The following is a 25,434-nucleotide window of genomic DNA, read 5'->3' as shown; positions in this document are numbered from 1 at the left end:
CACTTCCAAGACGAGAACATTGCATCTACACACATTCCTTAGGCTTTAACGTCTCATAGATCAGCGTCGAGAATTGCGACATGCACGCGTTCTGAATTCGATGGCCGTGCGCCTAAACACTGGTGGTAACTGGCATGATCGAAGAAAGTTCGCATTCACCCCATTCAAAAGGAAATCTCGAGAGTTACTCTAAAGTCTACGTTGCTATAAAAACCTAAGTTTGTAGATTGTTTAAGGCATGGTAGCCTTCTAAGCTTCCTTTAAAACAACTGCACTTCGCAGAGCTATGTGTATACATTTCCCTCAAATGGGGTGCACTTATCGTTTTGTAAAAAAACGGATATTTAGGGTCGCGATCTCTCATCGAGTGTAAGAACTCATCGTTTATGCCTCTGACGAACGTCGCGATATGCCTCCCGCCTCCTGATTGGCACGGCGATGGCTGCTGACCTTCGCATTTCCTATGGATCGGAAAGATGCTTCGTGATCAGAGAGACACGTCGCTGATTAGCCAGATGCATCCAAGTTGTAGGCATGATGCGAAACAAAGAAACTACAGATAGCATTCTTGTCGATCTCACAAGTAATTTGATGTATACAGCTGTCTAATGTCCAATTGCAGCATTGGTGACGAACCAGGGGTACGTCACAGCCAGGGTTTCGCGCGGCGGCACAGTTCCGTCCCGCGGTCGCGTCGAGGACTCAACAACCATAACCTCGTAACTGTCTTCAACTCGACCGCTTTCATTCAATTCATTGACACACGCTCTTAGCAGTAAGTATACTATTACCCGTGTACACCTTGTGGAAAGCTGGTACGATGACATAGTTAGGTTGATCTTACCGGCACGGCCAAAGCCCCACTATAGCCGACGCCTCTGCATTAGCCCCCGTATCGTACCCGCTGTACCTAGGTATTGCGCGACCGAAGATGCCGCCCTACCGGACACCGAAGAAGGCGTGGGGCAATTCGTCAAACCCAAACAAGAACAGCTTCGTTCCTGCAAACGAGACCCTCGACAACGAAGCCGATGAGGAGTACCGCAATCGAGCGGTCAACGACCCATATACACACTACATCCTCAAGACGGGAAAGCACAGGGGCAAGACCTTGGAGCAGGTCCATGAAGAAGGCCGCAATGAGGGCTACCTTAATTGGATGCTCAGAACACCAAAGGCATGCAAGGACCTGGACGGAGAGCATATTGTGAAGAAGGGGCTGTTATACTGGAAAGAGCACGCCTCCAGCGCCGAGCCGGTGAAAACACCGACAAAACCCTCTTCCAGGAGGGACAGTGCAGCTTCTGAGACGGAAACCTCCCGATTCAAAGACACTCAAGGGAAGCAGATTACGATTAGTGGTGGCGATGTCGCAGGTCTTTTTCACATGAGGGAGAATCAGCTCAAGACAGCTGGGGTGAAAAGAAAGTCCAACTACGTCGTGTACAGCAAGCGATACTGGAGCAATGTGTACTCCTTGAAAGACGTGTATGACGCAGCCGTTCGTACACCAAACTGCCCTAGGGACGAAACACCTGATCAGGCTCTGGAGCGGTACTTCGAGAAGGTGAAGAGGTGCGGCCACGGAACTATGCTCTTTATGCCAGAGTGTTGTGAGTGCTTTGAATGCGAGAACCTTCGCGCTGGCCCAACACAAGGAGGCCTACGTTTTGTTTCGGGGTTGCAGATGGAGCGGCTCAAGCAGATGCAAAAGGAGCAGGAGAGAGAGGATAGTAGATGGATCGGCATCGAGCCTTGGATGGGCGATTATGATTAGTGAAGATGCGAATAGAAAGATGTTGGGCAGCTGACGTGCGAGATGCGTGATGGGTTCGTTGTTTGAACCTATGTACAACTTTCAGTGACCGAAGAGGTGGCTCATAGTATATTGTGAGGCCGATATTCAATTTTCAGTGGTTGAACAGGCAGACCAGAGTGTGGTGTATTCATGAATGGAAACTAGTAACGCGTATATGTGATCGAAGTACATATATAGCAGCGCCTTCATATGCTCTCCTTTCTCCCACTCATCATATCTGGTGTGTAGCCTTCCTCTAAAACCACTTAGAAGATGGCTATGTCTGAGCCTCGCCTTCTTCTTACACATCACATTTGTGAGAAGAGCATTGTTTTGATTACGATAAGATGATCCGAACTTCTACTGCATCAGCACACGTGCTTGCTCCGTTTCACTTCGTCATAACGCCATGCACCAGAGTTTCCCACCTGCTTACCCCGATGTGGACCGTCGCCTGAATGGCCAGGATGGAGGTAGGCTACATTATCCTACTTTTGCGTGGCCCAGGAAAGCGCGGTCTTTCTCCAGCTTCTAGTTGGGTACGGGCTTACCTTGTCTAGGTGAAGGTGAGTGGTGAACCTATCCAAAGTCCCACAAGCTCTCACCGTCACCACCGCTTTGCTTAGACAGCGACTTCTCTCACTACGCCAGCGCAGTAGTAAGGCGCCTGCCTATTTCAGCTCGTCCTCTGGCTTTCTACTCTCTTCTCTTGACATCGCACTTCGAGTTCAATCTTCCTACCTCGCAGACGACCATCGCTCTTCAGCACCATCTCTTCAAGTCACATCACAACATTCCCTTACACTACACCATCATCAACATGCCTCCCAAGGCTGCCGCGGAAAAGACCGGCAAGGTTTTCACTGCCGACGTCGTCGCCGCTGTCCTCTGCAGCACTGGCACCACCAGCCTGTCCAACAAGAACTACGAGATGATGAGCGCGCTCGACGGCGTCAAGACCGCAAGCGGCTTCCAGCACGATTTCCGTTCCGTACTCGCCAAGGCCAAGGAGCTCAAAGCGCGCCTTGAGTCTGGCGAGGAGTTCGAGCCGGTTCCACCTGGTAGCAAGCGCGGTATGTTCTTTACTTACTTGCTTGAAGCTTTACTAGCACCTCACTTCTGACAAAACTAACACTGTACAGGTCAGACTACCCCAGCAACCGCCAAAGCAACTCCTAAGAAGAGAAAGGACATGTCTTCCGGCCCCGAGGACGCTACACCGTCTAAGAAGAAGGCGACTCCCAAGTCCCGTGGCAAGAAGGCTCAGACGGTGGAGGACACCATGGAAGAAGACTTCCCCGATGACGCTGAGGAGTTCATCAAGAGGGAGAAGAAGTGGGAGGAGGATGTCTTCACCTGAGGTGGTGGAGCGGATGCAGACGGACAGGATATGACATGGAAAAGTTTGTGGTTTGCAGACTACACTATGACAAAACAAACAGATTGAAAGATCTGGTGTCAATGTAGGCTCCAGAGGGTTCGGGTTTTTTCCAGTATGGGGGCCTCCATGACAAATGCGGTGAAGCCAGATGCACCGCACGCACGTATGTGAAGAGAATTATAAGGATCATCAGCGATCTTCCTTAGTAAATGGAGCATTTCTCTACGTCTTCATTGCTCATGACTTGTGTTGCATGTTCCAGCTTTCACAACGACATTAGCCCTACAAGGGGAAAAGAATATACACCCCGGAGCCTACGTCGACGTTAGGTCACCCACTTTGCATGTTCTCATCCTAATGTAGGCTGCAGACCTGTTCAGCATGCGTGCAGCTTCCGTGCCTTGATGACATCCTTATCCAGTTTGACTTCTTGTATCGAGAGAGATCGATACCTCAGGCTGCTGTCAGCGATATGTACGCCCTGCAGGATACTCCCTACATCCATACACATATGACGTTGTACAATCAACGCCGGTCATTTGGGTTTCAGCGACTTTCTTGTCGTCCTTGGTCCTAACATTGCCGATGCTGGGCGTGCATGCGATTGTCTGGAAGAATGTAATAATAACATGATCCAGCTTACCATAAGCAACAGGCGCATGCTGCTAAGATGTGCGCACAAGGCATGATCCTGCTCGACATACCGCTCTGACATATCCAATGCGCATATGCATCTACCAGCTGCGATATCATCTCTTCCACAATAGTCACCGCTTCATTCTCCAACTTTGCATCTTGTTGCCGGTCATTTTCGTCAAGGCCAGCCCGCAGTCAAATCTCCTTTGGGTGGGGCCCAAATCTCGGGCCGTCTGCAGACCCATCGGCTCCGTGCTAAAACCGTAGGCTCATCACCGGTGTCGCACCGACCAAGTCTCGCCCCTAGGCTGGCAAAGTCTTCCAGGGAAGGTCGTAGATCGCAGTCATGTCGGCGCATATCGATAGGGGGAGATCAAGGCGTCGATTGGAGTCGCCCTGGTAGAGGATGACGTCGCCCCCGGCGGTTAAGGTCATGTGCGAGACCGGCGTTCGCATGAGGTGGTGGTGGAGCTGACATGTTAGGCGAGCAAAGTTACAGAAGATGGCAGGTGCCGGGGGTGGCCGAGTAAGCAGGGGAGACCTTGGCGCCAATGCAGGTACGGCTTCGACGCCTGTAGTTTGCGCCGGCAACTTTACTCAACATCCAGAACTCGAACGACAGTCTGTCGCCATCTTCTTGTAGTCTGCATCGACACATTGTGTTCCTGCGCGGTTATGCGGCAGCAGGATGGCAGCAAGGCCCCTGAATTTTCCCCGGATTATTGGGTGGCTGCCTTCTAACCTCCAAACAGCTTAGCATCGTGGCACGGCGGCCGTTGGTGTGCTCCTCATGCGCCGGGATGCATCGTCGGTGAGTGGCTCCTGGGCTAGACGCTCGCTATGATCCTAGGCGAGATGCCTCGAGGGCTGTGCGAACAGAGGGAAAAGGGGGCTCCTGGCCAAGCGTCTCACTGGCGAACGGCCGATTGGGCGCATGAGCATCCTCATCCATTAGCTCCAGAGCGAGCTATACTGCTTTCGTCCGGCAATTTTGCATCTTCTGCCGTTGCTTTGGCGTCTCGATCCGGTCCAGGTAGCCGTTGGGTGTCAGCGTATTCTTTATTATACCGCGTCGCCCACCGTCGTCTTTTCTTCTTCACTCCCACGTCGCACTATCGCTGTACACAGTCACTCGTTCTTTATCCAACTACATATACCCATACAGCTACTACAGTTCTAATACCCTAATCACCAATCCAACTACCGTCACCATGCGCTTCTTCGAGACCATCCTTTCCGCCGCGGCCTTCGCTGCCGCCGTCGCTGCCCTCGAGATCAACGACTTCCCTGCTGAGGGTGTCGTTGCTGGCCAGACCTACACCATCACCTACTCCCCCGCGGACGACACCCCCACCACCTTCATCCTCCGCCAGGGACAGTCCACTGACCTCGACACCGTTGCCACTCTTACCAGTATGTACCCAATTTGACTATATGATCTTTCAATCCTAACAGAACTCTAGCTTCTGCTACCGGTGGAAAGTTTGAGTGGACCCCAACCAAGTCTCTCGTCAACGAGCCCGACTACGCTCTCCAGATCCAGCAGGGAACCACCATCAACTACTCCGCCCAGTTCCCCCTCTCTGGTGGTGCTGAGGAGGATGACTCCCCTGTCTCCTCTGCCGTCTCCTCCGCCATGGCCTCTGCTTCGTCCGCTACCGCATCTGCTGCTTCTTCCGCCTCTGCTGCCCTCAGCAGCGCCATTGAGAGCGCCAAGTCCAGCATGATCACCAGCGCTGCCTCTGCTTCCGCCACCATCAGCCCCTCCGCTGGTGTCAACTCCACTGTCACCTCTGCCACTCTTACCCGCTCTTCTTCCGGTTCTGCCACTGGCAGCGCCAGCCTTCCTGAGGTCACTGACTCTGGTGCCAACATCCGCAGCCCCGTCGCTGCCATGCTCGGTGCCGCCGCCGCTTTCGCCTACTTCGCATAAGCGTTTCCCTTCACGACCTTATACTATAATCATCCTTTTACGACATGTTAGCATTAGAATCTGTGGGAACCCCCTCTAGCATCTATTGTCAATTTGAGTCACGCGAGCATTGGCATCCGTGATTGGTGTATCCGATGGGAACGCTATGCAAAGAGCTTGTATAGACGTAGCAGAAAATGATAATATGGAAGCATTTGCCTACTCATCCATGATCTTGCAAGTGATGCACGCAATGACACCACGCCTCTCGTCTCATCATGTATCAGATGTAGTTTTGCTTGTGCCAGCACAGGTGCTTTCGACCTATGCGCACTCACCGTGAAACATCCGTTCCGCTTCCCTGCTTCTTTCGTTACTTCCGCAATGCTTGGAAGATCTCCATCATCGTAGCACAGACGTCACAATCAACCATCCGCGTGGTACCGCATCCATCACGTCTCAACGGTACCGTGGTACGAAGCTGTCATTATGCGTTGCATGCGCGCTATCCCCGCATGTCTATCACAGCAACTTGGTAGTACACAGTAGGCACTGGGGTTAATCACTCTTTGGCGTGTGCGCGACATGACGTCGCGTTTGGCGCGTGTCAAGAACCTGAAACGCGGAGTTGAAGATCGCATCTTGTCGTTCGTCGCGCCAGGAAAACTGTGGTTGACTGACCAGGTGACCCCACAGCGGGATTGTTCCCCACCTCTCCACAGATGCATCAAGCAAGCTGCAAGAACCCGCTGCTCATTGCCACACCGTAACTACACCTCAGCAATTCTCTCTTCTCCGTCGCATACATCGCTTGAAGGGTTCAGCATTCTGTTGCGTCTTGACAGGCACACAGCCCCAAGGACGCGAACAGCAGCAGCACCCGCATTGCCACCATCAGCTAGTTTCTAACCAGCCGGCGTACACCGAGTTCCACCATCACTAACTACAAGGACTGCGCAAGCCTACCAAGCAAGCCACCCGCCTACCAACCTAAAAGAGAGTAGACTTGTAGCACTGCCTGCTGCCGTGTGTTGCGCGTCAAATGTCCTGTATCACGCGGTCAACAGCATTTTGATCGAACCAGGACTTGCCACGGCTTGCACACGCTAGCGCCGAGTAGTCGCGGCCACGCCGAGGCTGATGTGCTATTAGCTTTGGAAGAGATGGATTGATACCTTGCATACCGAAAATTCCAAAGGCCGTTCTTGCCAATACGGCGGCGCTGAAAGATATATTTAGTTTGTAATCACAAGAGAGGCTAGTCAAAAAGGCTTGAGCCGATGGTAGAGCGGTCGCGAGCTGGGAACTAATGAAGCGCAGCTGAAGCCGAGCCTTGAACAGTATGGTGAGTCTTCGCCTTTGCTTAGGCTCATCGTTCAGAGTACTCTTGATTCTGCAAGCCTTTCGCCATTCCTCAGTCCGCGCCATACGCGATGGCTACAGTCTAACGTTGGGCATCATTAAATGCCTCAATGCTTACGTAGCCGCTTCCCTCGCTTTCGATAACCGACATTGTTGCATTCGCTCGTACTTCGGTATTATGACCAGGTTGTCAACATATGGTTAACCTTCGCTTTTAGCTAACACGTTGACTCCAGCTTGACTAGGAAACCAGGACCGTTGCTGCAACGACGATCACGACAATGCCAGGAGCCGAGTTGAGTTGAACGAACTACGCTATAACACAATCTTTTTACAATGGATGTAGTCAGCTCTTTCCTGCTCGTATCTAAAGCTACGTAGCCACATTGCTGGTGCTATGCCATGGTATCCGCAAACTTGACCTTTAATCTATCTTTGCGTAACACCGTCATTTAACCTCCCATTAATCGTCAAGGTCCTACTGCTCTCTCCTCTCACTCTGGTAGGTCTTTCTCAGTCCAAGTGTTGGCCCAAAACGTCCCGATGTCTATGCCTAAACAACTGGTATTGACTTTCCAACAATCTTTCTGTCCAAGAAAATTCGTCCGCTGAGCACATTACCCCTCCTCACAATGTCCTTGCCCCTTCTCCCCACTCTACACAAATAGCACTCCTGCAGCCCCAGCCATCGCCCCCGCAAAACCCATCTTCTTGAATCCTCTTACTGGAACCGCAGCACCGGTAGCCTCCACAAGGCTTGAAGAACCCGTAGCGCTCTGTGTAGTGCTACCTCCACTCCCCGTCCCCGTCACACTCTGCGAACTAGCACTTTCTTCAAAGCTCGCAGTCCTCGAACCAACAGCACTTTGAATACCAGTGATCACTGTAACATCTTCGGTCACTGTGTTGGAAGGCACAGGTGATGCTGTATCGACTGCCAGACTCGGTGCTACAGCTAATGATGTTGGGAGCGAGCTCGCCGGTGTACTGACGCTGTTGTCGACGGTAAAGGCGTCACCCCATGACGGGGTTGGAGACGCGGATGGGAGCAGGTTCTCTGTTGACGTTTCCGCTGCGGGTTTGACGGCGAAGGGCTCACCCCATGACTGTGTTGTCGCGGAAGAGATGCCGAGGAGGGAGAGCAGAGTCGTCTTTCGGAGGGAGGATTTGCGCATGTCGGCGGTGTTTGCTCGGTATGTCTTGGAACTCGTTGATGTCTCTCCTCGATGCCTGGAGCTTGCGTAGGTTGTTTCTTGAGATGCGTAAACTGAGTGACAGGGTTTCAAGCTTCACGGCGATGGCTTCTTTTTACTTGGATGCCAGGGGACCCTGCGCTCATCCCGATACTCCGGATCATCACTATCCACCCAGAAATTGCCGTATTGAGCGTGTAGTACTCACAAGTCTGACGTAAGTTTCCAGCACAAACAGCGATGCGTATCGCGTTAACGTGGTGAGACAGCCAGCCTCCTGGTTTCTGATAGGCTGTCAGTCCGGATGGAAGGTGTCTGATTGGTCGCGAAGGCTTAGTGCTGTCTCGTTCGGGTCTCCGCAATGCTGCCGCACGCGAACCACTGCCGGACCCCGACATTTTGCGATGCCGAAACGACGCGCAACATCCTGCAGTGTGATATGCACTCATTTCTATTGTAGGAGAAGTGTATGTTGCAAGGAAGCTGGTGGCTTGCTGTGGCGCTGAGATCTACCATCGGAAACCAAGACACCAACCAGTCATCAGAATTTTACGACAACGTTTGCAATTGCACTACAGACAGGTTACTAGGAGTCAAATCCATCTCTATTCGTCAAAATTTCGGCCAGGAAATAGCTCCACTACCATTTGACAAGATCCTGCACTTGGACAGGCATACCAGTCTCCATGGAGCGATTCGCACCAACACCGACAAGGACAGCATTACCGCCATCCCGAATGTACGCAGCTCGTTTAAAGCTGTCTTCACCGTCGCTGGTAGCGATGACATCTCGCAGAAGCAGGGGGTCGCCACCTCCGTGGCCGCCTTCGCTCTTGACAACATCAACGACATAAGGCTGTCCCCACAAGGGATACACCACAATGTTTGTCTTCTCCACGCCACCTTGGATGTAATTTGCTTCGAGCTCACCGAGCCCTTCGTTTGTGACAGTCTCACCACCCGCTGAGTATCCGCCTTCGACAACATTTATCTCGATGCGGCCCTTGCTACCATTGAACACGCAGCGATATCCCTCCCATGGCGCATAAGCATATGTGTTGTAGGTCATGACCGCTTTGTTCTTGTACTTGATGATCATGGAGAGATTGTCTTCGATAGTGATGCCTTCAGCGAAGCAGTTGCGGTCACGGATGTAGCCGTCCTCGTGCTCAGCCTCGAGGTACAACTTCTTCAGTTGGGCGTTTTGGTCGATATGAATCGCAAACGGGTCGTCTTTCGCAGCCTCGTTGTTGAGATAGCGTTCGCCTAGATTCTTCTCTCCTCTTCGCTCAGCGTTTTCTCTACCGTAGAAACGTAAGCTACCGACGCAGTAGACCATCTCGGGTTCCGTGTTCAGCCAGTAATGTACCAGGTCGAAGTGATGAATGGACTTGTGCATCTGGATACCACCACTGGTGTCTTTGTTTCGATGCCATCGTCGCATGAAATCAGATCCATGTGCGCAGTCCAGAATCCAGTCCATGTGTACCGTCGAGATTTCACCAATGACTCCGGAATCGACAAGCTCGCGTAGCTTCGTGTGGTGAGGTGCGTATCGATAGTTGAAGAGAACACGAACTTGCTTGCCTGTCCTCTTCTCCGCATCGATCATCGCTTGCAGCTTCTTCTCGTCGATAGTCATAGGTTTCTCGGTAATCGCGTCGCAACCCAGCTCCATAGCGCGGATACAGTATACGTGGTGGAACTTGTCGATGGTGGTGACGATTACGACGTCGGCCTTTTGCTCTTTGACCATCTTGTCGAAGTCTTCTGCCTTGTACATCGGGACGCGTTCGCCGCCAATCTCGGCAATGCGATCATTTGCAGCCTTCATGCGCGTCTCATTGGTATCGCATATACCAACGACTGCAGCGCTCGATTTGAAGTCTTGGATGATGCTTTGGTAGTAGAACGCGGATCTAACGCCCATGCCCACAATGACATAGCGCTTGATCTGTGGAGAAGTCATGGCTTTGGGGAGCAAGCCTGGATGTTCAGAGGTAGGATATAATGACGCTTGGATATGAAATTGGTGACAACCAAAGTGGCCTTACACCCACCTTTATACGATGCCTTCCTTGAGTCTGCATGATTCAAGGTAAATTGGTACTATGCGTCGTTAACAATAGAGCATCAAATCAGAGGTCTTCGGTGAAAAGCAAATTGATGGTATCCAGTAATCGAGTGTTTCGTTGCAGGTGTTCGTGTGGAGCAGCGGAGTGTGGAGAGTGTAGGTAGCACATCGACACTGCGCCCGCTTGTTACACACTTCGATCGGCTCATGGCTTTGAAATCCTGCTGCAAACATGGAGATTGTATGGCAGTCGAGAGGGAAAGCACCGAAGAAACGGACGGCTGCAGCATGCCCCACTTGTCGGTCACGCAAGAAACGATGTTACCATTTTGAGGACCGCGGATATCGAAGGAAGGAGCGAACTTGCGGAATAGGAAGTCGAGTGCAAGAGACTCATCTGTACACTGATATAGGCGAGCCCATCCCAAGTCCCGGTCGCGTGAGCGAATACAACCCTGAATCCGTCCTGGCAGCTCTATCGGAAGACGCTGAGCCAGGATCAAGCGCCTTGCATCAGACAACACATACGACATCATCCCAGCATATGCCAAAAGCTATGATACTTACTTCTTCCGCCGCATACGAAGCACAGCGCCGATTGAAGTGGTATGAGCAACATAAGGTCCGGACCACTACGCCGAGCCTATCCGAGTCGTATCGAAAATATCTCGAGGAAGAAGGAGCTTTCGCGTCACTACCCAAAACTACGACGGACGCCCTCCTACCCTTGTACATTTCGACGTTGAATGACCTCACTCCCATCACGGATGGCGCTGCCGTCTTCCGCGATCACAGTAATGGACAAGCGTCTATCTACTTGGTCAGGGCGATATGCCTTGTCTTCTGCAAAACAAAACACGCAGCTCCTTTCTTACGACTGACTGACTCTGGGCCTCTACTCAAACCTCTAGACTTTGCATCAAAGCTTCTAGCTGGACTAGATGCTGCCATAAAAGCAGACTTGGAACCTAATCGCATCGTCAAGATTCAGATCTTAGCACTGATGCACCTGCACAACGACGGCCTAGCCGGCGTAGATCGCGCGTCCAGTTACCTTTCGCAGGCCATATGCGAAGCATGGTCAATGTGCATACACCTCAAGATACCTGGCAACCCTGACAACGACGAATGCAAGTATCTATGGTGGTCACTGCGGAACTTTGACCGCCTTGGTAAACCCATCATGGCAGCAGCACCCTTCTTCATCGATGATGCAGATATTGGCGTTGAACGTATAGAACCGAAGAGAGACGACTATCGCTCTCAAATCATGGCTGTCTCTCTCGCTCTTGGAGACCTCATGACGACCGCGACTAGAGCTTACAAAGCTGGCGCCACAACGGCGGTCGATAGTTGCTGGGAGTTCCCATCGCTATCGGAAATTGCGGGCGGGAGTAATTTCGATCAGTTCCACATGTCGCATCGAGGTAAGACACTTCCCGACTCGACTCTTCATTCTACTTAAAGCAGCAGTATATCTGGAGACATGGTATCATGTTGCCGCCATGCTATCCTGTCGCTATAGTGGGCCAAACACCGAACAATACAACAGACGTCTTGCGTCCGCGGATAGAGTGCTCGAGATAGTCTCTCGTGAAGGATGCGAAGGCCTTCCTCCGCTTCCACTAGTACCTTATGCCATGTCCATGTCCACAACGGTCATCTACCGAGCCTTACACGATCGTGTAAGAGACATTGGTAAAGCACGAGTGGATCTTCGCCAGTGCTGCGATACCCTCGATGACCTCAGTGAGCGATGGACTAGCGTGAGAGGCGTGGCCAAGCTTGCAAAGCGGCTTTGTAGACTGATAAGCGACGGTGCACACGACAGCTTGCGAGACGCGCATCGAGGTGGTACTACCACATCCAACAGCACAGTCTCAACTTTGGCTATACCAGCCAACAACAACGCTGTTACGGACCAGATAGGAGTTCCATATAGCGACGAGGCTTTCCAAAGATATCTCACCGACATCTGGCCAAGCTTCGATGCATCCTACTCTCAGTTAGATTGGGCATTTCAGGACTATGGCTTGGACATGGAATTCCCCAGCCCGTTCGATGATTTGCAATCTTGATAGGTTCAGAGTTCGACAAAAGACTCGTCGAGAGCACAGTTGGAATGGGAACTCCAAAGCATTGCATAAGAAACTCATAAATTCGTTGCCTAATCGACCTGCTCAAAGAGCCTGACCAACCGGTCTATGGCCTAAAAACTCGCCATTTTGCGCATGCGCCACGCGAGGCGGACTATACGCAATATACTCTTGTTGCTGAGCCTGCCCTTGTCCCTGTGTATTACTGCCTACATCGCCCAAATTTAAACCATCTCTCTTACCCGCATCCAACTCGCTGGGCGGTGGCATCTCTCTGCCGTCGATTTCCCAGATGTTCGCGTTTGTCGGCATCTCGTTGCTTTCTGGTATCTTGGAATCAATGTATTGGTGTTGTTGTGCTGGCTTCTCGTCGGAGTATCTGGGTGCTGGGGTAGAGCTAGATAGAGAGTGCCGTGCAGCGACGGCGCTGGCACCGGCTCCCATTGCTGCTGCGCCTCCAAAGGTTGATGTTGATGCCCATGGTGCCTGGCTTCCAGACTCCATAGGAGATACGGGAGACATCATTGTTGTTGGTTGTGTTGAAGACCTGTCGGTTTGCGTAGGAAGGGTATTGGTGGTAGAATACGGGTTTGGATGCGGGATATGTGTGTATGCGCTGTTCGTCGGCGGGGAGTGATCGGACGAAGAAGATGCTGCGGGACTGGCCTCTTTGTCGTTCAGGACCGCGCTTCTGGATTTCTTCTTTCTATGACGGAGGAGAAGGAGGACGAATATGCCAATTAGGGCCAGAGCTGCGACCCCTCCTACTACCACACCAGCGATTAGACCTGTTGAGGGACCGGAACTTGAATCTGAGGATGATGCGCCTGCGGCAGCTGCACTCGACGACGTTGGTTCTTCCGATGTGGTGCTTGAAGCTGCGCCCGCAGTTGACGATGCCTCTGTTGTTGTCGGCCCGGTGCTCCTCGCTGTACTGCTTGCCTCCTCTGTTGCACTCGTTGCCGTGATCTCAGCCGCAATGCTCGTGGGATTCGCAGGTGTTGGTAAAGCATTCACCACACTACCCGCTACGCTCTCGATAACGGCCGTAGGCACCGTAACGCCATTGCTCGACAGCACTGAGGAGACATCGCCAACGATGCTGGATAACAGATCGCCAATCTGTCTCCGTTGACGCTGATGGTTCCTCCGTACTTCCTCCGCGCCGATGCTACCTGCCGCAAGACAATAGTCGCTTGTATAACTCTCGGCGATCGAACGATCCGGGTGCGATGTTGGATGCGACGCGTGGTTGTCGAAGCATGAGACGCGCCATAGGTACTGTTCGCACAGACACGTATAGTCGGGAATCGGGGTGGTATTGCAGGGAAAGTAGCCCTTAACGGCGGATATGCAGGAAGTTATTGCACTAGATTGGTCAATGTCAGTAAACCTCGCTCCTGTTGACCAATTCGCGGTTGAGAATGCATAATTACATCTGTTCATGGTTCGCGCCCTGACCAGCCGAAACAATGGGCCATCGCAGCGCCGGCGCAAGCTTGAGCAGGACACCAAGCATCATCAGAATCGTTGTTGACGGATGAACGGACCCGGTTGAAGCGACAGCACCATCAGCGCTTTAACGTACTAGCCAGACCTACTTCCATCAGGCTTGCGAAGTGGCGGTAACCGGGCGTTCCATTCGTTGATCCTGCACCGGCAGAAGCGGGGACACCGACCCATCTATGCAATGCTCTGTTCCGAGCACCCGTCTCGCGATAGGAAACCTGTTGGCCATCGATGATGTAGGTGTGGAGGTGCGGCTTACCTGTGGCTGGGTAAACCAGGGGATCCGTGAGGTTTAACTGGTGGGGAGAACTTTAGCCTCGTGCGCTAACGGGCTGCCCTGATGGCATCGCAACGTGGAGACCATGAGTTTGGGCATGATCACCGTTTGTGAGACGAGAACGCGTCGAGCTAGGATAATTGACGTGCGCAATTGTGCTACGAGCGTCGATGCACCGCCACACCTGTAGTGTTCTGGGCCCGCGTACTCTGTATAGAATGTGAATTTGTGATGCTTGGGGTATGGTAGAAAGTGAACTGCCGACTCCAGAATGATGCTCCGCTGAAAAGAAATGGGTATTGAAGCACTGCCACAACCGTCCTCCCGGCCCTGGAAGTGTCCATTGAGAGACATTCAATAGAATCTTACTTCCCGTTGGTACCATCACCGTGACCTTCCAACCGGTTTACCAACCTCTTGACGCCACTCCACTCCTCGCTACGTGTCTGGACACCTCCAAGATCATCGCCCACCTCGAAGATGGTGACGACGCCATCCATGCCTCCCACTGCAACTCTGCGCCCTTCGTTCCTTTCCCATGCCAACTTGTTCAGACTCCTGTTCATGTAGCCAAGACCAGTTGGCATGTTCGTAAACGCGCCACGCTTACCGTCACTGGGCTTGACCGATTGAACAGGAACCTCGACATCTACGTTGATATCCCAGACTTCGAGACTTCCCGCTCCGTCGACAAGCGCGAAGACGGAGGGTTTGACAGGCGACCATCGAACGTCATAAACGAGATCTTCGCGTGCAATGTCGAGAACGGGTGTTACTTGTTGCGTTGCACCAGGAAGTGTTGGGTTGGTAGCGCCTGTAGCAGCCGGCGGGCGGACCTTCCAAAGCTTGACGCTCCAGTCGACACTCGACGACAGAACAAGGTCTCCTAGATCGATCTGACCCTTGGCGGGATGGAAGTCTAGACTCATAACGGGCGCAGCATGGCCAGCGTACTTTACGCGGCCGTCTACACCTGCTTTCGCACCGGCTCGGTCATAGCGATGGCATGGGTAAATGGTACCCTCTTCTGTGCCTGCGAGGAAGTAAGTTGGATCCGATTGCGGGAAGGCTATGCTGGTCACTGCCATATCGTCTGTCTTGGCTGGCGGTGGTGATGTCAATTCAAGGAACTCTTGGGGCTGTGAAAGCATGTCAACAGTCCATCCACACACAACACCATCCGTCGAACACGAGATGATGTTGTTTGCGTTCTGCGTTCCGACAATGTCTAACGAGTAGACGGGATGTGTGTGACCGGAGCCAGTGAGCGGTGTCTTCTGCACTGGTGCGGACTTCGCGCGAGTGTCCCATAGCAGCACTTGCCCTGAGTACGCGCCTCCAACAATGAGATTTGGGTGGAACGGGGAGAACTTGGCGGTAAGGATATCGGACTGCGCATGGAAGATGTACTCGGGTCGATCGTGCATGTGCAGGTTCCATACTTGTACGAGACCGTCAGGGTCGTGTGGCGCGGACGGGTTCTTGGTGTACGAGGCAAGGACGAGTTCTGGGAACTGTGAAGCATGTCAGTGATTTAATCGCCAGACGTCACTGCACTCCATACCTTTGTTGAGAAGCCCAGATCTGAAATCATCCTCTTCTTGCTCCATCGCTCATCCCAGAATTGTGCAATCTCCTTGATGCGGCGACCCTTCTTGCCTCCACTTGAACCGTAACCCTCATCGTCATCGTCGACGTCTACACCACCGTTTGCGTAGTCTGCCAAGATGTCGTAGCCAAGTTGTTGGTCAAGCGCACGCTCTAATACCTTCGTGCTGCGCTCGACGAAGCCGATGAACTCCTCCGAGTTCTCGACAGCCGTCAATTCTTCGTTTGTGAGGGTCTTGAACGGGAAGTTCTCTTCTGACCCTGGTTGTTGTGCACCCTCTTCGGGCGCTTGCTGCAGGACCTTGAGCTCCTCCTCGATTTCCTTGCGCAGCTGCGCTCGGATCTCCTCGTCCCTCTCCTTCTGTCTCCGGCTCAGCCTCTTGCTCTTGGGTGACCGCGTAGGGCTCTCGTCGCGCTCCGTGTCGCTTCCCCCAATGCCTCGGTCTTTCGACGGGGTCCACTCTATGCTTGCTTGTACACCCTTGCTGTATGTAATGATTTCCTTCTCCTTCTTGACCTCGTTGGTGACCTGGCCGTCGGCCTCGTAGACTGTCGCTAGCGGAGCAAGCGAGAGAGTCTGCATCTCTCGGTCAACCATGCCGGTGAGGGACGGGAAGCCCGTGGATCCTTCATTGTCGCTGCTCAGTTGGCCTGCGCTGACTACCGATGTCGGGCGGGTTGGTCGTCCTGCGCCTGCTGGGGAGCCAGGTTGTGTAGAACCGGGTCTACTCTCCCCAAGGATGCTATTGATGAGGTTGGTGACGTCGGTTCTGCGGTCGAGATCTTCGCTGCGTCGTGGTGTTGGCGAGAGGACCTGTAATGTTAGTCAGTCACTGATTAGATGCAATTGGATATGTAACCTACTTCTCCTAGAGGACTACCAGTCGCGGATTGCCTGCTGGCTGACTCGGCCTTCCTCAGTTCTCGCTGGCGCTTGAGCTCGGCCAACTTGGCTTTCTTTGCGAGAATCTCATCGCGCCGCTGCTGCATTGTCGACTCCATGGCGGAGACGGGCGAGGTGGGATGCTTGGTCGAGTATGTGTCGGCGCTGTGGTAGAAGACTTAAGCTGCGTCGTGTATCCAGGGGCTGTTTCCTCCCCGCCTTCAGCTATCCACAGACAAAGGCAAGTGCAATGTACACAAAGGCAGGCGCGTCGGGTGATGCTGTCGCGCCAAGCGGTGGTGGTTCAGGGACGCACTAGCTCGCAGCCAGCGATCCCGACCAAATCTTGCGCCAGCCAACCTCAACTTTCACAGCTCAACGCCCAACATCTCGCATCCGCCCCGACGCCCTCGTCCCGACTCTCCGGATCCCCTGCAGCGGTGACTTTTCATCGCCCGTCCGGAATACCTGCCATTGGACATATACGAGCTCGATAACGCCTATCGCAAGTCCTCGCACGACCCTCACCATGTCCACTTCCGTCGGTGTCAACGTACGCTCTGCCCCTCGAAGCGCTTGCCAAGGTCTCTAGCACGACCGTTTGGGCCTTCCGCTAGCTCCAGAGATGGAACAACCAGGCTAATAGTGGTATTTACAGGTCCTCCGATGGTCCGCCCTCGGATTCGGCGTCTTCTACGGTGCCTACCACCAGCTCTCATTATCCGCCGCCGATAGGGCAAAGGCCGCACAGAAGGACTGGGAGCACAAGGAGTCATTGATTAGGCAAGCAAAGCAACAATGGGCACGGGACCACCCCTCAGAACAGCCAAAGTCATCAGGCGGTACGTCAGACCGACGACACATGTCAAAATTCCCAACTTGGCCATGTGTATGATACAGCAGAACATATACTGACAACCAAACAGCCATCGCAGACCCGAAAGACCCCAACGCCGACCTCAACACACTCCTCGGCATAACCGACAAATAAGCGCACACCCAGAGTGATTCCGTTTCCTACGTTAGCATGGGCATAATGCGGCCGGATCCCATCGAGCCGAGAAGCGGCTGGGTGGGGAGAGCAGTCAATAGTGGTACGACATCTACGAGATACCAATCTCTTGTACTATGTACCTTTTGTACAACATAGACGTCGAGTTGGTCACGTTTTCAATATACATGCTTCAGTTCGATCTCTTCAAGCCTCGTCCGTATCCATATGTCATGTAGTCCCCTCGAAACTAGGCCAAGAATGGAGCAGGTTTGACTCATCGTGCGAGGACTGGGACTAATTCAGGAATCATGCCACCAGCGGGGTCATTACAATCCACGTGTAGACGTAGGACAGGCACAGAACATATGGAGAACCAGTTGATACTAATGTCGGATACGCCCTGAGTTACAGAGTCATGACTGTCACTGATTCCCACATTCCAGACATTGCATACGTCTCGAAACCATAATTGTTGCCAATGATATATTCTATACATGTATCATCTCCACCCCCGACCCGCCATGGGCAGGTACTATGCTACACAGGACATCAAAACGCGCAGAAAAGATGAAAAGCGGAGCCGCGGAAAACGCCCTGCAACCCTTGGAAAACAGCAGGGCAACAGAAGAGTAGAAATGAAAAGCGCAGAGGAGCGGCCAAAGACAATATTAACAGACGGCGGCCAGCCTCCATAACGCTTTGTCAACCTTGGCCCCAGCCCGACCGTTTGCCACGACCATCCTACGACGCCAGTCGGAAGAAGGGCCAAGGTCGTATAATCGCACATTTTCAAAACCTACAAGGAACCCGTGACGATTCGTTTCATTATCCAAACACCTATCTCTTACAATACCTCGCCCACAATCTTGGCTGCCTCCTTGTATGTCTTGAGCAGCTTCTCACACTTCTCGCGCTCGGCCTTGATTGTGTCGTCCTCGTACAGGAGCTCCTGGAAGAGATCCTCCTTGTACAGCGTTGACACGAGCCTATTTTGTACCACATCCTTGGAGTGGTTGACGAGAAGATGCATAATCGCCTTGGGGACCTGGTCGGCGACGGTTTCCCGGACGATGTTGAAGTACGACGAGATGAGGCGGCGGATGAGCTCGGTCTCAAGGGCCTCGCGTTCCGTAAGCGCAGGTGCTTGCTCGGGGTTTGATGGCTGTTGGGCATTAGCATAGTCAGAGCGACGTGTGTTGTAGAAACTTACAAAGCCGCCTTCGAAGTTGTCTCCTCCCATACTTGGACTTCGGGGAGGAGCACTCATGGCAGCGCTCAATGGCGCGTCATAGTCATCGGTGTCTGGTGGCATCATGGCCAATACATGAGCAGGCTGCTTGTTGTCGCCTCTCCGAATGCTCTGCGCAAAGCTGGGCTCGCTGTTTTGGCTAACGTGACGGCTGCCAGGCCTGTTGTCAAGCGCTGCTTGTGCTGCTTGTTGTGGGTTGGCGTATGCGTTGTTGCTATCTTTGCTGAAGAAGTAGTTCAGGAAGCTGTCGCGTGCAGTACCAGGAGGTGACCGGTTGCGATTGTTGAGCGCGGCCGTGGTGCTCTGCGAGCCGTTCATCATCCGCCCGACGGCAGGCGACATGCTGCGGCTGGTTTGTGACTGGTGTTTCCGAAGAGGGAGAGCTTTGAGAGTTCCACCCTCGCCCCCTTCGCCCTCCTCGGCTTCTTCGCCATTAGCACCGTTCTGGAGTTCTTTCATCCTCCTCTGTTCCCGCCTCTTCTTCTCGGCCTCCATGGCGATCTTCTTTTCCCGCTGCTCCTTGTCGTTGATAACAGATGACATGGCGGCAGCAGCTCCAAGGAAGTTGGGGTGGTTTGTGTTGATGTATGCCCTTTGGATATCGATGAGAGAAGCGACGTAACCTGAGCAAGGGCCAAGTTGCTCTCGAAGAAGGTCAGAGACGACCTCAATGAGCTTTCCTTGTAGCCTGGGGTACCTCGTCAATTCGGTAGAGCCGCAAGTGTGGCAGATCTTGATGAGTTCCTCGTATACAAGCTCCACGCAACGCTGACTGGGTATCTCCAAAAGCTTGATCTGCGGCTTTACGAGAAGGTCAAAAGCCAGCTCAGGGACGAACAGACTGGGCCTTGGACCAGTCGAGTTACGGATAGCCGTCCGGATGTCCAACACAGAGAGGTTCTGGGTTGGGTCCACCTGCTCGAGCGAGTTACCGAAGACGGAGTTGAAGATGTAGTAGATGCGGGCACCACCGCACAACTCCTTGGTAGAGATCTCGGTGGAAGTACCGTCGATAGACGAGATGAAGGAGGAGGCAAAGCGGGTCATGAGCTGCAGGATGAGCGAGCCGCGGTGCTCCTTTCCAGTGAAAGCGACGTCGCCGTAGCTCGCAAGCTCTTGTTGTGTCTGGCCCATGAGCGTGTTGAGGCGTGCCTTGATGTCTGGTAACCGATCGCGAATGTGGGCCATGAGGGTCTGGTTGAGGCTTTTGGCGAGCAGCTGGGTACCGCATCGGTTGGCCATATTCCGGTAGGCAGGGTGGTGTCGGAAGAAGTCCCGCTCGGCTTGCAGGGCATCAGAGAGCGACTTGTTGCCCTGGATGTCTTGTTGTGACCGGTTGACAATACCAATGAAGCCGAGCTTGAGAGGGTAGACGCGGCCAGAGAGAATATCCATGGCGTTCGTACCGTGATCCATAAGATCCAGCTTTGTGAGGACACCGATGGTCCTCTTGCCCATGGGGTCGACATGGCGGGCTAGCTTCAAAGCTTCCGAGTTGACGAGATCGACGTTGGCGGGGGAGACGGCGAGGATGACACTGTTGGGCTTCGCAATGTACTCGGTGATGAGGTTTCGCGTCTGCTTCTCGATATCGGAGGGCTGATCGCCAATGGGCACCTGAGGGAGTTAGCTCCGGGTCCTGGCAGAAAAAAGTTGCCTGACTAACCTTTGTCAGACCGGGCAAGTCGACGAGCGTCAAGCTGAGAACGTGTGGGGAGTAGATCTTCAAGTTGATGGGCTGCCTGTTGATGCCCTTGTTGTTTCCTGCTATCCTCGAGGTCTCGTTCTCGATCTCGCGTTTGACGTCGGCAAAGTCGTAGAAGCGCTGGCCCGGGATGTGGAGAAACTCTCCCCATTCTTGCTGGCCGGCTACGCTTGCGGGTGTGTGTGGTACGTGGACCTCGTCATCGTCGTCTTCGTCGCGTTCGCTCGGGAGGTTGATGAGCTGGAGGATGAGCGGCCGGCGTGTGACGATACCGCTGCCACGGGGAAGGAAGTCCTTGCCGACGATGTTCTCGAGTACCGACGACTTTCCGGATGATTGTGATCCCACGACGACCTGAGGCAGTTAGTAGGATTCCTGATAGACTGTGCAGAGCTGCGTAGAATCTGCTCTGCGCTCACCGCATTCTCTTCTCGGGCTGGGGCGCACATACAATCTGGGGTAAATCTAGGGAATCATTTCCAATTGTGTTGAAGACCAGATCCTGCAGCCTGTTGACAATGTTGAGGAGCTCCTCGCCCAGCGACGCCATTGCGCTGGTGGTTATGTGTGGTTTCTCTGCTCCTTAAGGGTCCGGTTGTTGGTAGAACAGCCAAACAACACCGCGGAGTCGTGTGTGAGCCCGATGTCGTCCTGCGGCGTGGAGATAGTGTTGCACGGTGCAGATGCGGGATCGGCGAAGTGATCGTGGCTGATGGCGGCTTCGTCGGGTCAGAGGCTCGTGATGGAGTGCCTTTGCTGCAGCTCCGTCGTCACTTCGCTTGAAAGTTCCAAGGTTTGATGATGGTGCACGTGACGGCCAGCATGGCAATCCACCTGGCAGCCAACCCCACATTCAACATTCACATGTCTCCTTAATCTTAGGTCATATTGTTCATTCCTTTCGCATAAAGGAGGCAACACCCTCGGACATGTGGCCACGCGCACCCGTGTTGTTAAAGCAAGCACACGGCTGCTGAAACCTCCTCTTCTGCTGGTCGCGAGCCCTGCGAACGCCACCACACGCGAGGCAGCATGCGGCTCGGCTCCAAGGCCGGACATGGTATACAGGCTGCAGCAAACCGTATGTAGAGTGTGCACACGAGCAAATGAGTAACGGGACAAGACTTTTCCACCACATGAGCAGCATCAGCAGTGCCTGTGATGCACGACCCGTGGTCAGCATTGGATATGGACAACATAAGACTGGCTGGCTTCGCAACACAGCTGGCGCACGAGTCGCCTCGGATTTCTCGAGGATATGTGGATTACACTCCCCTAGTCTGGCCACGTAGTATCCCATTACCTCTCTGGTCGCTGAGAAAGTACCATGGACACGCTGGCGTACGCTGGCTCGCGCTCGGGTATTGTCGGACCCCGGGATTTCCCTTGTACTAGGCGACGGCTATCTATCAAGCCCTCCAGCCTTATCTCGCTGCGAGACGCGGCCAGACGCGACAACACCAAATTATCAAAGAAGATCTCCAGCTCCTATCTCCGCATCTTGGGGAATGCATTGTGATCGTCAGGTCGCTTCGACGTACTCTACTGCTAATTGGGAAAGGCTCACGTAGCCTCCAAGTCCCTGCGGAAGTCCGTCTCCGCATAAGCTGATAGGGTCTACACTGCTATGACTGATTCATTGTCTTACGACCAAGCTTCCTCCCGAGGGAAGCCTATCATTGTGATAAGCACTGTTATCATATTCACCGCAAACAAACCTTGGAACGCAGCAGGAGCGCTCGCACACCGACTACAAAGGTAGCGTGCCTTCTTCTCGTTTGTTCTCCCCCTTCCTAATCATCCTCACACCTCCACACCAACTTTCAGCCCTGAATCTATCCTGGGTTTCTGCCGCTTTCAGCTCTCGTCTACCTCGCTCTCATCATCTCCGACGCCTCCATGGCCCCGGAGTCTCTCACACTTACTACCACCGAAGAACAGCAGAACGACGTTACAGTGGGGACTATCACTTGCACGGCTCCTATCCCGTTTGGAGGGGATGAACAATGGCTTTACCTACCCGCAACCAAGAAGTTCGATCTGTCTCGGGGCTCCCAGCAGAAGATGGTCTTCGAGTGCGATGAGGAAGATCGCAACCACACCGGCTTCATGATTGACCCTGGCAATTCGGTTTTGATTGTTGTCGACATGCAAAACTACTTTGTTCACCCACTCTATCGGGATCACGCCGCAGGCATCGCCGCTATCGAGCCGACTCTGAAAGTCATCGAGAGATGCCGTAAAGAGGGGATCCAAATTGCCTGGTTGAACTGGGGAATCAGCGACCATGACTTGAAAAAGATGGCACCTGCTATCCAGCGAGGCTTCAGCAAGACTCTGGGATGGCACGTCGGACTTGGCGCACAGCTGCCCGATGGTCAGGGAAGGTGCCTGTTCAAGCGAACCTGGAACGCCGAACTCTACGACCCGTTCAAGGCAGTCGCTCAGCCTGGCGATTTATTCTTCGATAAGACGCGCATGTCGGGACTTTGGTCTGAGAAGGAGCCTCTTCACGAGTACCTTCGCGCATCCGGCAAACAGACACTACTCTTCGCCGGTGTCAATACAGACCAATGTGTTTTTGGCACCGTGTCAGATGCCTACTCTTACGGATGGGACTGTGTTCTGCTTCGCGACTGCACAGGCACCATGACAGGCCGAGGAGCTCAGGAGCTTGCCGAGTATCAAGTCTCGCAGAACATGGGTTTTGTGATGGACAGCAGTGCATTCTGCGAGGCACAGATTTGTGAGCATTTCGAGGGTTGCTGATTCAGCAGCACATGTCTTACGTTGGCGGTTTCCTGTCTTTTTTTGTTCTTGAGCGTGCTATCCGAATACCCGTAGAGCTACACCAGCCTAGCAGAAATACAATCAATATATGACATCTGTATGACTCGCGCTATCCGAGGGTTGCAAGATCGACGTTGCCCAATCATGTTGTAGCTTCCCCGAACGTTTGTGGATCTGCATAAGTTGAGGTACGGATGACGCACGACGAGGGTGGGTGGAGACTCCTCCCCATAAGGGCCTACCTCACGCGATAACGTTCCTGAGGTCATCTCAACGCTCTGGTGCACACATCCCGGACAACGACGAGGCTTGAAGCTATTTTGACACTGAAAGATCATCCCCAAATCGACAAGCCGCTATTTCGCCAGCACGATGTTTTCCCAAGTCTCGATTGGGCTGACGTGCCTGCTGCCGCTCTGCGCCGTTGCGCTACCCACTGACCAAAGGCCATTGATACTCAACGGCCCTAAGAACGTCCAGGCTGTTCGAACAAAGTAAGGAATTCCATCAAAACTACAAGCATCGTACTAAAATCCCATAGACTCAAACACGCTGAGATAATTCCCACCGTCATCGATGACTTCCTGCCTAGTCTCACAGTGTCCGTTCTTTGGTCGGATGCCAAGGCCAAACTCGGCAACACCATCGAGCCAGACCATCTTGGAGAGCAACCCACCATTGTTTTGCATGATGACACAAGCCCAGACGGAATGCACAGCACCTCCGACATGAGCTACGTCGTTACACTCACCGACCCCGACGCGCCATCCCGCGATAATCCAGCATGGAGTGAGATGTGTCATTGGATAGCTTCAAACGTCACCACCGCGCCGAACACGTTCTCGATCCTACCCCTACCAGAGTTTGGTCTTACAGAAGAGACTGAGTCGACAGACGGCGGTCCGGAAGACGTGATGGAATACAAGCCTCCTGGCCCACCACCAAAGACAGGCAAGCATCGCTACGTGTTCCTCGTCTTTGCGCCAAAGAACGGAACAACCGAGCCGCTCCATGTGAGTAAGCCAGAGGATCGCCAGCATTGGGGTACTGGGAAGGAGGGTGGTGGTGTGCGAGAGTGGGCTGAGCACAATGGCCTCGTGCCTGTTGCTGCCAACTTCATCTACTCGCAAAACGATAAGCAGTAGACACGCATCGATGCGCTTACTGTATGCATGGAATGCCGAGGGCACATGCATATCTAATGGCTGTTTTTCTTTTCGAAATCTCTCTGCAAACGGCGGAGGCGTACTGTCAGTAGCGTACACATAGCATTGATACCAACAATCTCGTAACGAATGCACGTAATCAGGCTCTCTTCAAGAGCGAGCGCTCTCATCGTATCATCCCATCGTTCCTTGTGCCGTGCGTCGAACGAGTAGCCCTACGGCGCCCCGATCGCGAAATTTGTGGGGCGACAGCTCCCGGGCCGAGCTGGTTGCACGCACCCCGCGCGCGTCTTCAGCTACCACCAACAACCCGCAACCACAGCTTCCGGCAACTTGTCTCTGTGCCGTCCATGCATTGCAGTATCGCGCCACTTGGGTTTCCGGTCAAGGCTCAGCACCCGTCGACTGCATTCCTGATTATCCGGACGAGGGTGTGATGACTGAAAGCGCCTGTATCAACCGGCTGCACAACCAATACCAGCACCGCGAACAGAGGCCTGCGAGTTCGAGACGAATCGATACGAAGATAATCTGAGCCTCACAATCTCTCCACACCCCTCGTTCAAATCTGCGTATCGACGCGCCTGGCCGGTCGACGACAATGAAGTCTATACCACGGGGGAAAAACATACGATGCGACGTCGTCTTCGCACATTCACTGCGATGATTACATCTTCGCCGAGTCCTTCTCGTGATAAATATCGACAAGATACCGAGCCTCACTTTCTGATGAGCGACATCCCATAAGCGGTCGAGATTGCGGCGATGACGGTCGGGCTCTGACAGAGCTGGATTGAGGCT

General features: G+C 53.3%; 11 protein-coding genes across 11 annotated transcripts; 7 read left to right on the top strand and 4 right to left on the bottom strand.

Annotated features, from left to right (window-relative positions):
* Nucleotides 1-931: 931 nt before the first annotated feature.
* Nucleotides 932-1,777, top strand: J4E85_008772 (uncharacterized protein; the record flags this gene model as incomplete). The annotated part of the gene is made up of 1 exon (XM_051472996.1): nucleotides 932-1,777. One exon carries the CDS (start codon nucleotides 932-934, stop codon nucleotides 1,775-1,777), a length of 846 nt encoding a protein of 281 aa, XP_051323216.1.
* Nucleotides 1,778-2,618: 841 nt separating this feature from the next.
* Nucleotides 2,619-3,158, top strand: J4E85_008771 (uncharacterized protein; the record flags this gene model as incomplete). Its single annotated transcript, XM_051472995.1, has 2 exons — nucleotides 2,619-2,871; nucleotides 2,941-3,158. The coding sequence occupies 2 exons, from the start codon at nucleotides 2,619-2,621 to the stop codon at nucleotides 3,156-3,158; spliced, it is 471 nt and encodes a 156-aa protein (XP_051323215.1).
* A 1,868-nt stretch (nucleotides 3,159-5,026) lies between these two features.
* J4E85_008770 (uncharacterized protein) lies at nucleotides 5,027-5,748 on the top strand (the record flags this gene model as incomplete). Its single annotated transcript, XM_051472994.1, has 2 exons — nucleotides 5,027-5,228; nucleotides 5,279-5,748. The coding sequence occupies 2 exons, from the start codon at nucleotides 5,027-5,029 to the stop codon at nucleotides 5,746-5,748; spliced, it is 672 nt and encodes a 223-aa protein (XP_051323214.1).
* Nucleotides 5,749-8,922: 3,174 nt separating this feature from the next.
* Nucleotides 8,923-10,251, bottom strand: J4E85_008769 (uncharacterized protein; the record flags this gene model as incomplete). Its single annotated transcript, XM_051472993.1, has 1 exon — nucleotides 8,923-10,251. The coding sequence occupies one exon, from the start codon at nucleotides 10,249-10,251 to the stop codon at nucleotides 8,923-8,925; it is 1,329 nt and encodes a 442-aa protein (XP_051323213.1).
* A 661-nt stretch (nucleotides 10,252-10,912) lies between these two features.
* J4E85_008768 (uncharacterized protein) lies at nucleotides 10,913-11,821 on the top strand (the record flags this gene model as incomplete). The annotated part of the gene is made up of 2 exons (XM_051472992.1): nucleotides 10,913-11,150; nucleotides 11,268-11,821. The coding sequence occupies 2 exons, from the start codon at nucleotides 10,913-10,915 to the stop codon at nucleotides 11,819-11,821; spliced, it is 792 nt and encodes a 263-aa protein (XP_051323212.1).
* A 702-nt stretch (nucleotides 11,822-12,523) lies between these two features.
* J4E85_008767 (uncharacterized protein) lies at nucleotides 12,524-12,974 on the bottom strand (the record flags this gene model as incomplete). The annotated part of the gene is made up of 2 exons (XM_051472991.1): nucleotides 12,524-12,558; nucleotides 12,695-12,974. The coding sequence occupies 2 exons, from the start codon at nucleotides 12,972-12,974 to the stop codon at nucleotides 12,524-12,526; spliced, it is 315 nt and encodes a 104-aa protein (XP_051323211.1).
* Nucleotides 12,975-14,603: 1,629 nt separating this feature from the next.
* J4E85_008766 (uncharacterized protein) lies at nucleotides 14,604-16,848 on the bottom strand (the record flags this gene model as incomplete). Its single annotated transcript, XM_051472990.1, has 3 exons — nucleotides 14,604-15,752; nucleotides 15,803-16,660; nucleotides 16,711-16,848. 3 exons carry the CDS (start codon nucleotides 16,846-16,848, stop codon nucleotides 14,604-14,606), a joined length of 2,145 nt encoding a protein of 714 aa, XP_051323210.1.
* A 410-nt stretch (nucleotides 16,849-17,258) lies between these two features.
* J4E85_008765 (uncharacterized protein) lies at nucleotides 17,259-17,720 on the top strand (the record flags this gene model as incomplete). Its single annotated transcript, XM_051472989.1, has 3 exons — nucleotides 17,259-17,282; nucleotides 17,388-17,571; nucleotides 17,656-17,720. 3 exons carry the CDS (start codon nucleotides 17,259-17,261, stop codon nucleotides 17,718-17,720), a joined length of 273 nt encoding a protein of 90 aa, XP_051323209.1.
* Nucleotides 17,721-18,567: 847 nt separating this feature from the next.
* Nucleotides 18,568-21,227, bottom strand: J4E85_008764 (uncharacterized protein; the record flags this gene model as incomplete). Its single annotated transcript, XM_051472988.1, has 4 exons — nucleotides 18,568-18,885; nucleotides 18,934-20,589; nucleotides 20,639-21,031; nucleotides 21,129-21,227. The coding sequence occupies 4 exons, from the start codon at nucleotides 21,225-21,227 to the stop codon at nucleotides 18,568-18,570; spliced, it is 2,466 nt and encodes an 821-aa protein (XP_051323208.1).
* A 1,349-nt stretch (nucleotides 21,228-22,576) lies between these two features.
* On the top strand, nucleotides 22,577-23,446 carry J4E85_008763 (uncharacterized protein; the record flags this gene model as incomplete). Its single annotated transcript, XM_051472987.1, has 1 exon — nucleotides 22,577-23,446. The coding sequence occupies one exon, from the start codon at nucleotides 22,577-22,579 to the stop codon at nucleotides 23,444-23,446; it is 870 nt and encodes a 289-aa protein (XP_051323207.1).
* Nucleotides 23,447-23,839: 393 nt separating this feature from the next.
* J4E85_008762 (uncharacterized protein) lies at nucleotides 23,840-24,612 on the top strand (the record flags this gene model as incomplete). The annotated part of the gene is made up of 2 exons (XM_051472986.1): nucleotides 23,840-23,961; nucleotides 24,009-24,612. The coding sequence occupies 2 exons, from the start codon at nucleotides 23,840-23,842 to the stop codon at nucleotides 24,610-24,612; spliced, it is 726 nt and encodes a 241-aa protein (XP_051323206.1).
* Between the last annotated feature and the right edge of the window lie 822 nt (nucleotides 24,613-25,434).

The sequence above is a fragment of the Alternaria conjuncta genome (assembly GCF_024043145.1).
Source record: "Alternaria conjuncta strain BMP 0040 chromosome Unknown scaffold_14, whole genome shotgun sequence".
Classification (NCBI taxonomy): domain Eukaryota; kingdom Fungi; phylum Ascomycota; class Dothideomycetes; order Pleosporales; family Pleosporaceae; genus Alternaria; species Alternaria conjuncta.
This window is presented reverse-complemented; position numbering and strand designations above follow the sequence as displayed.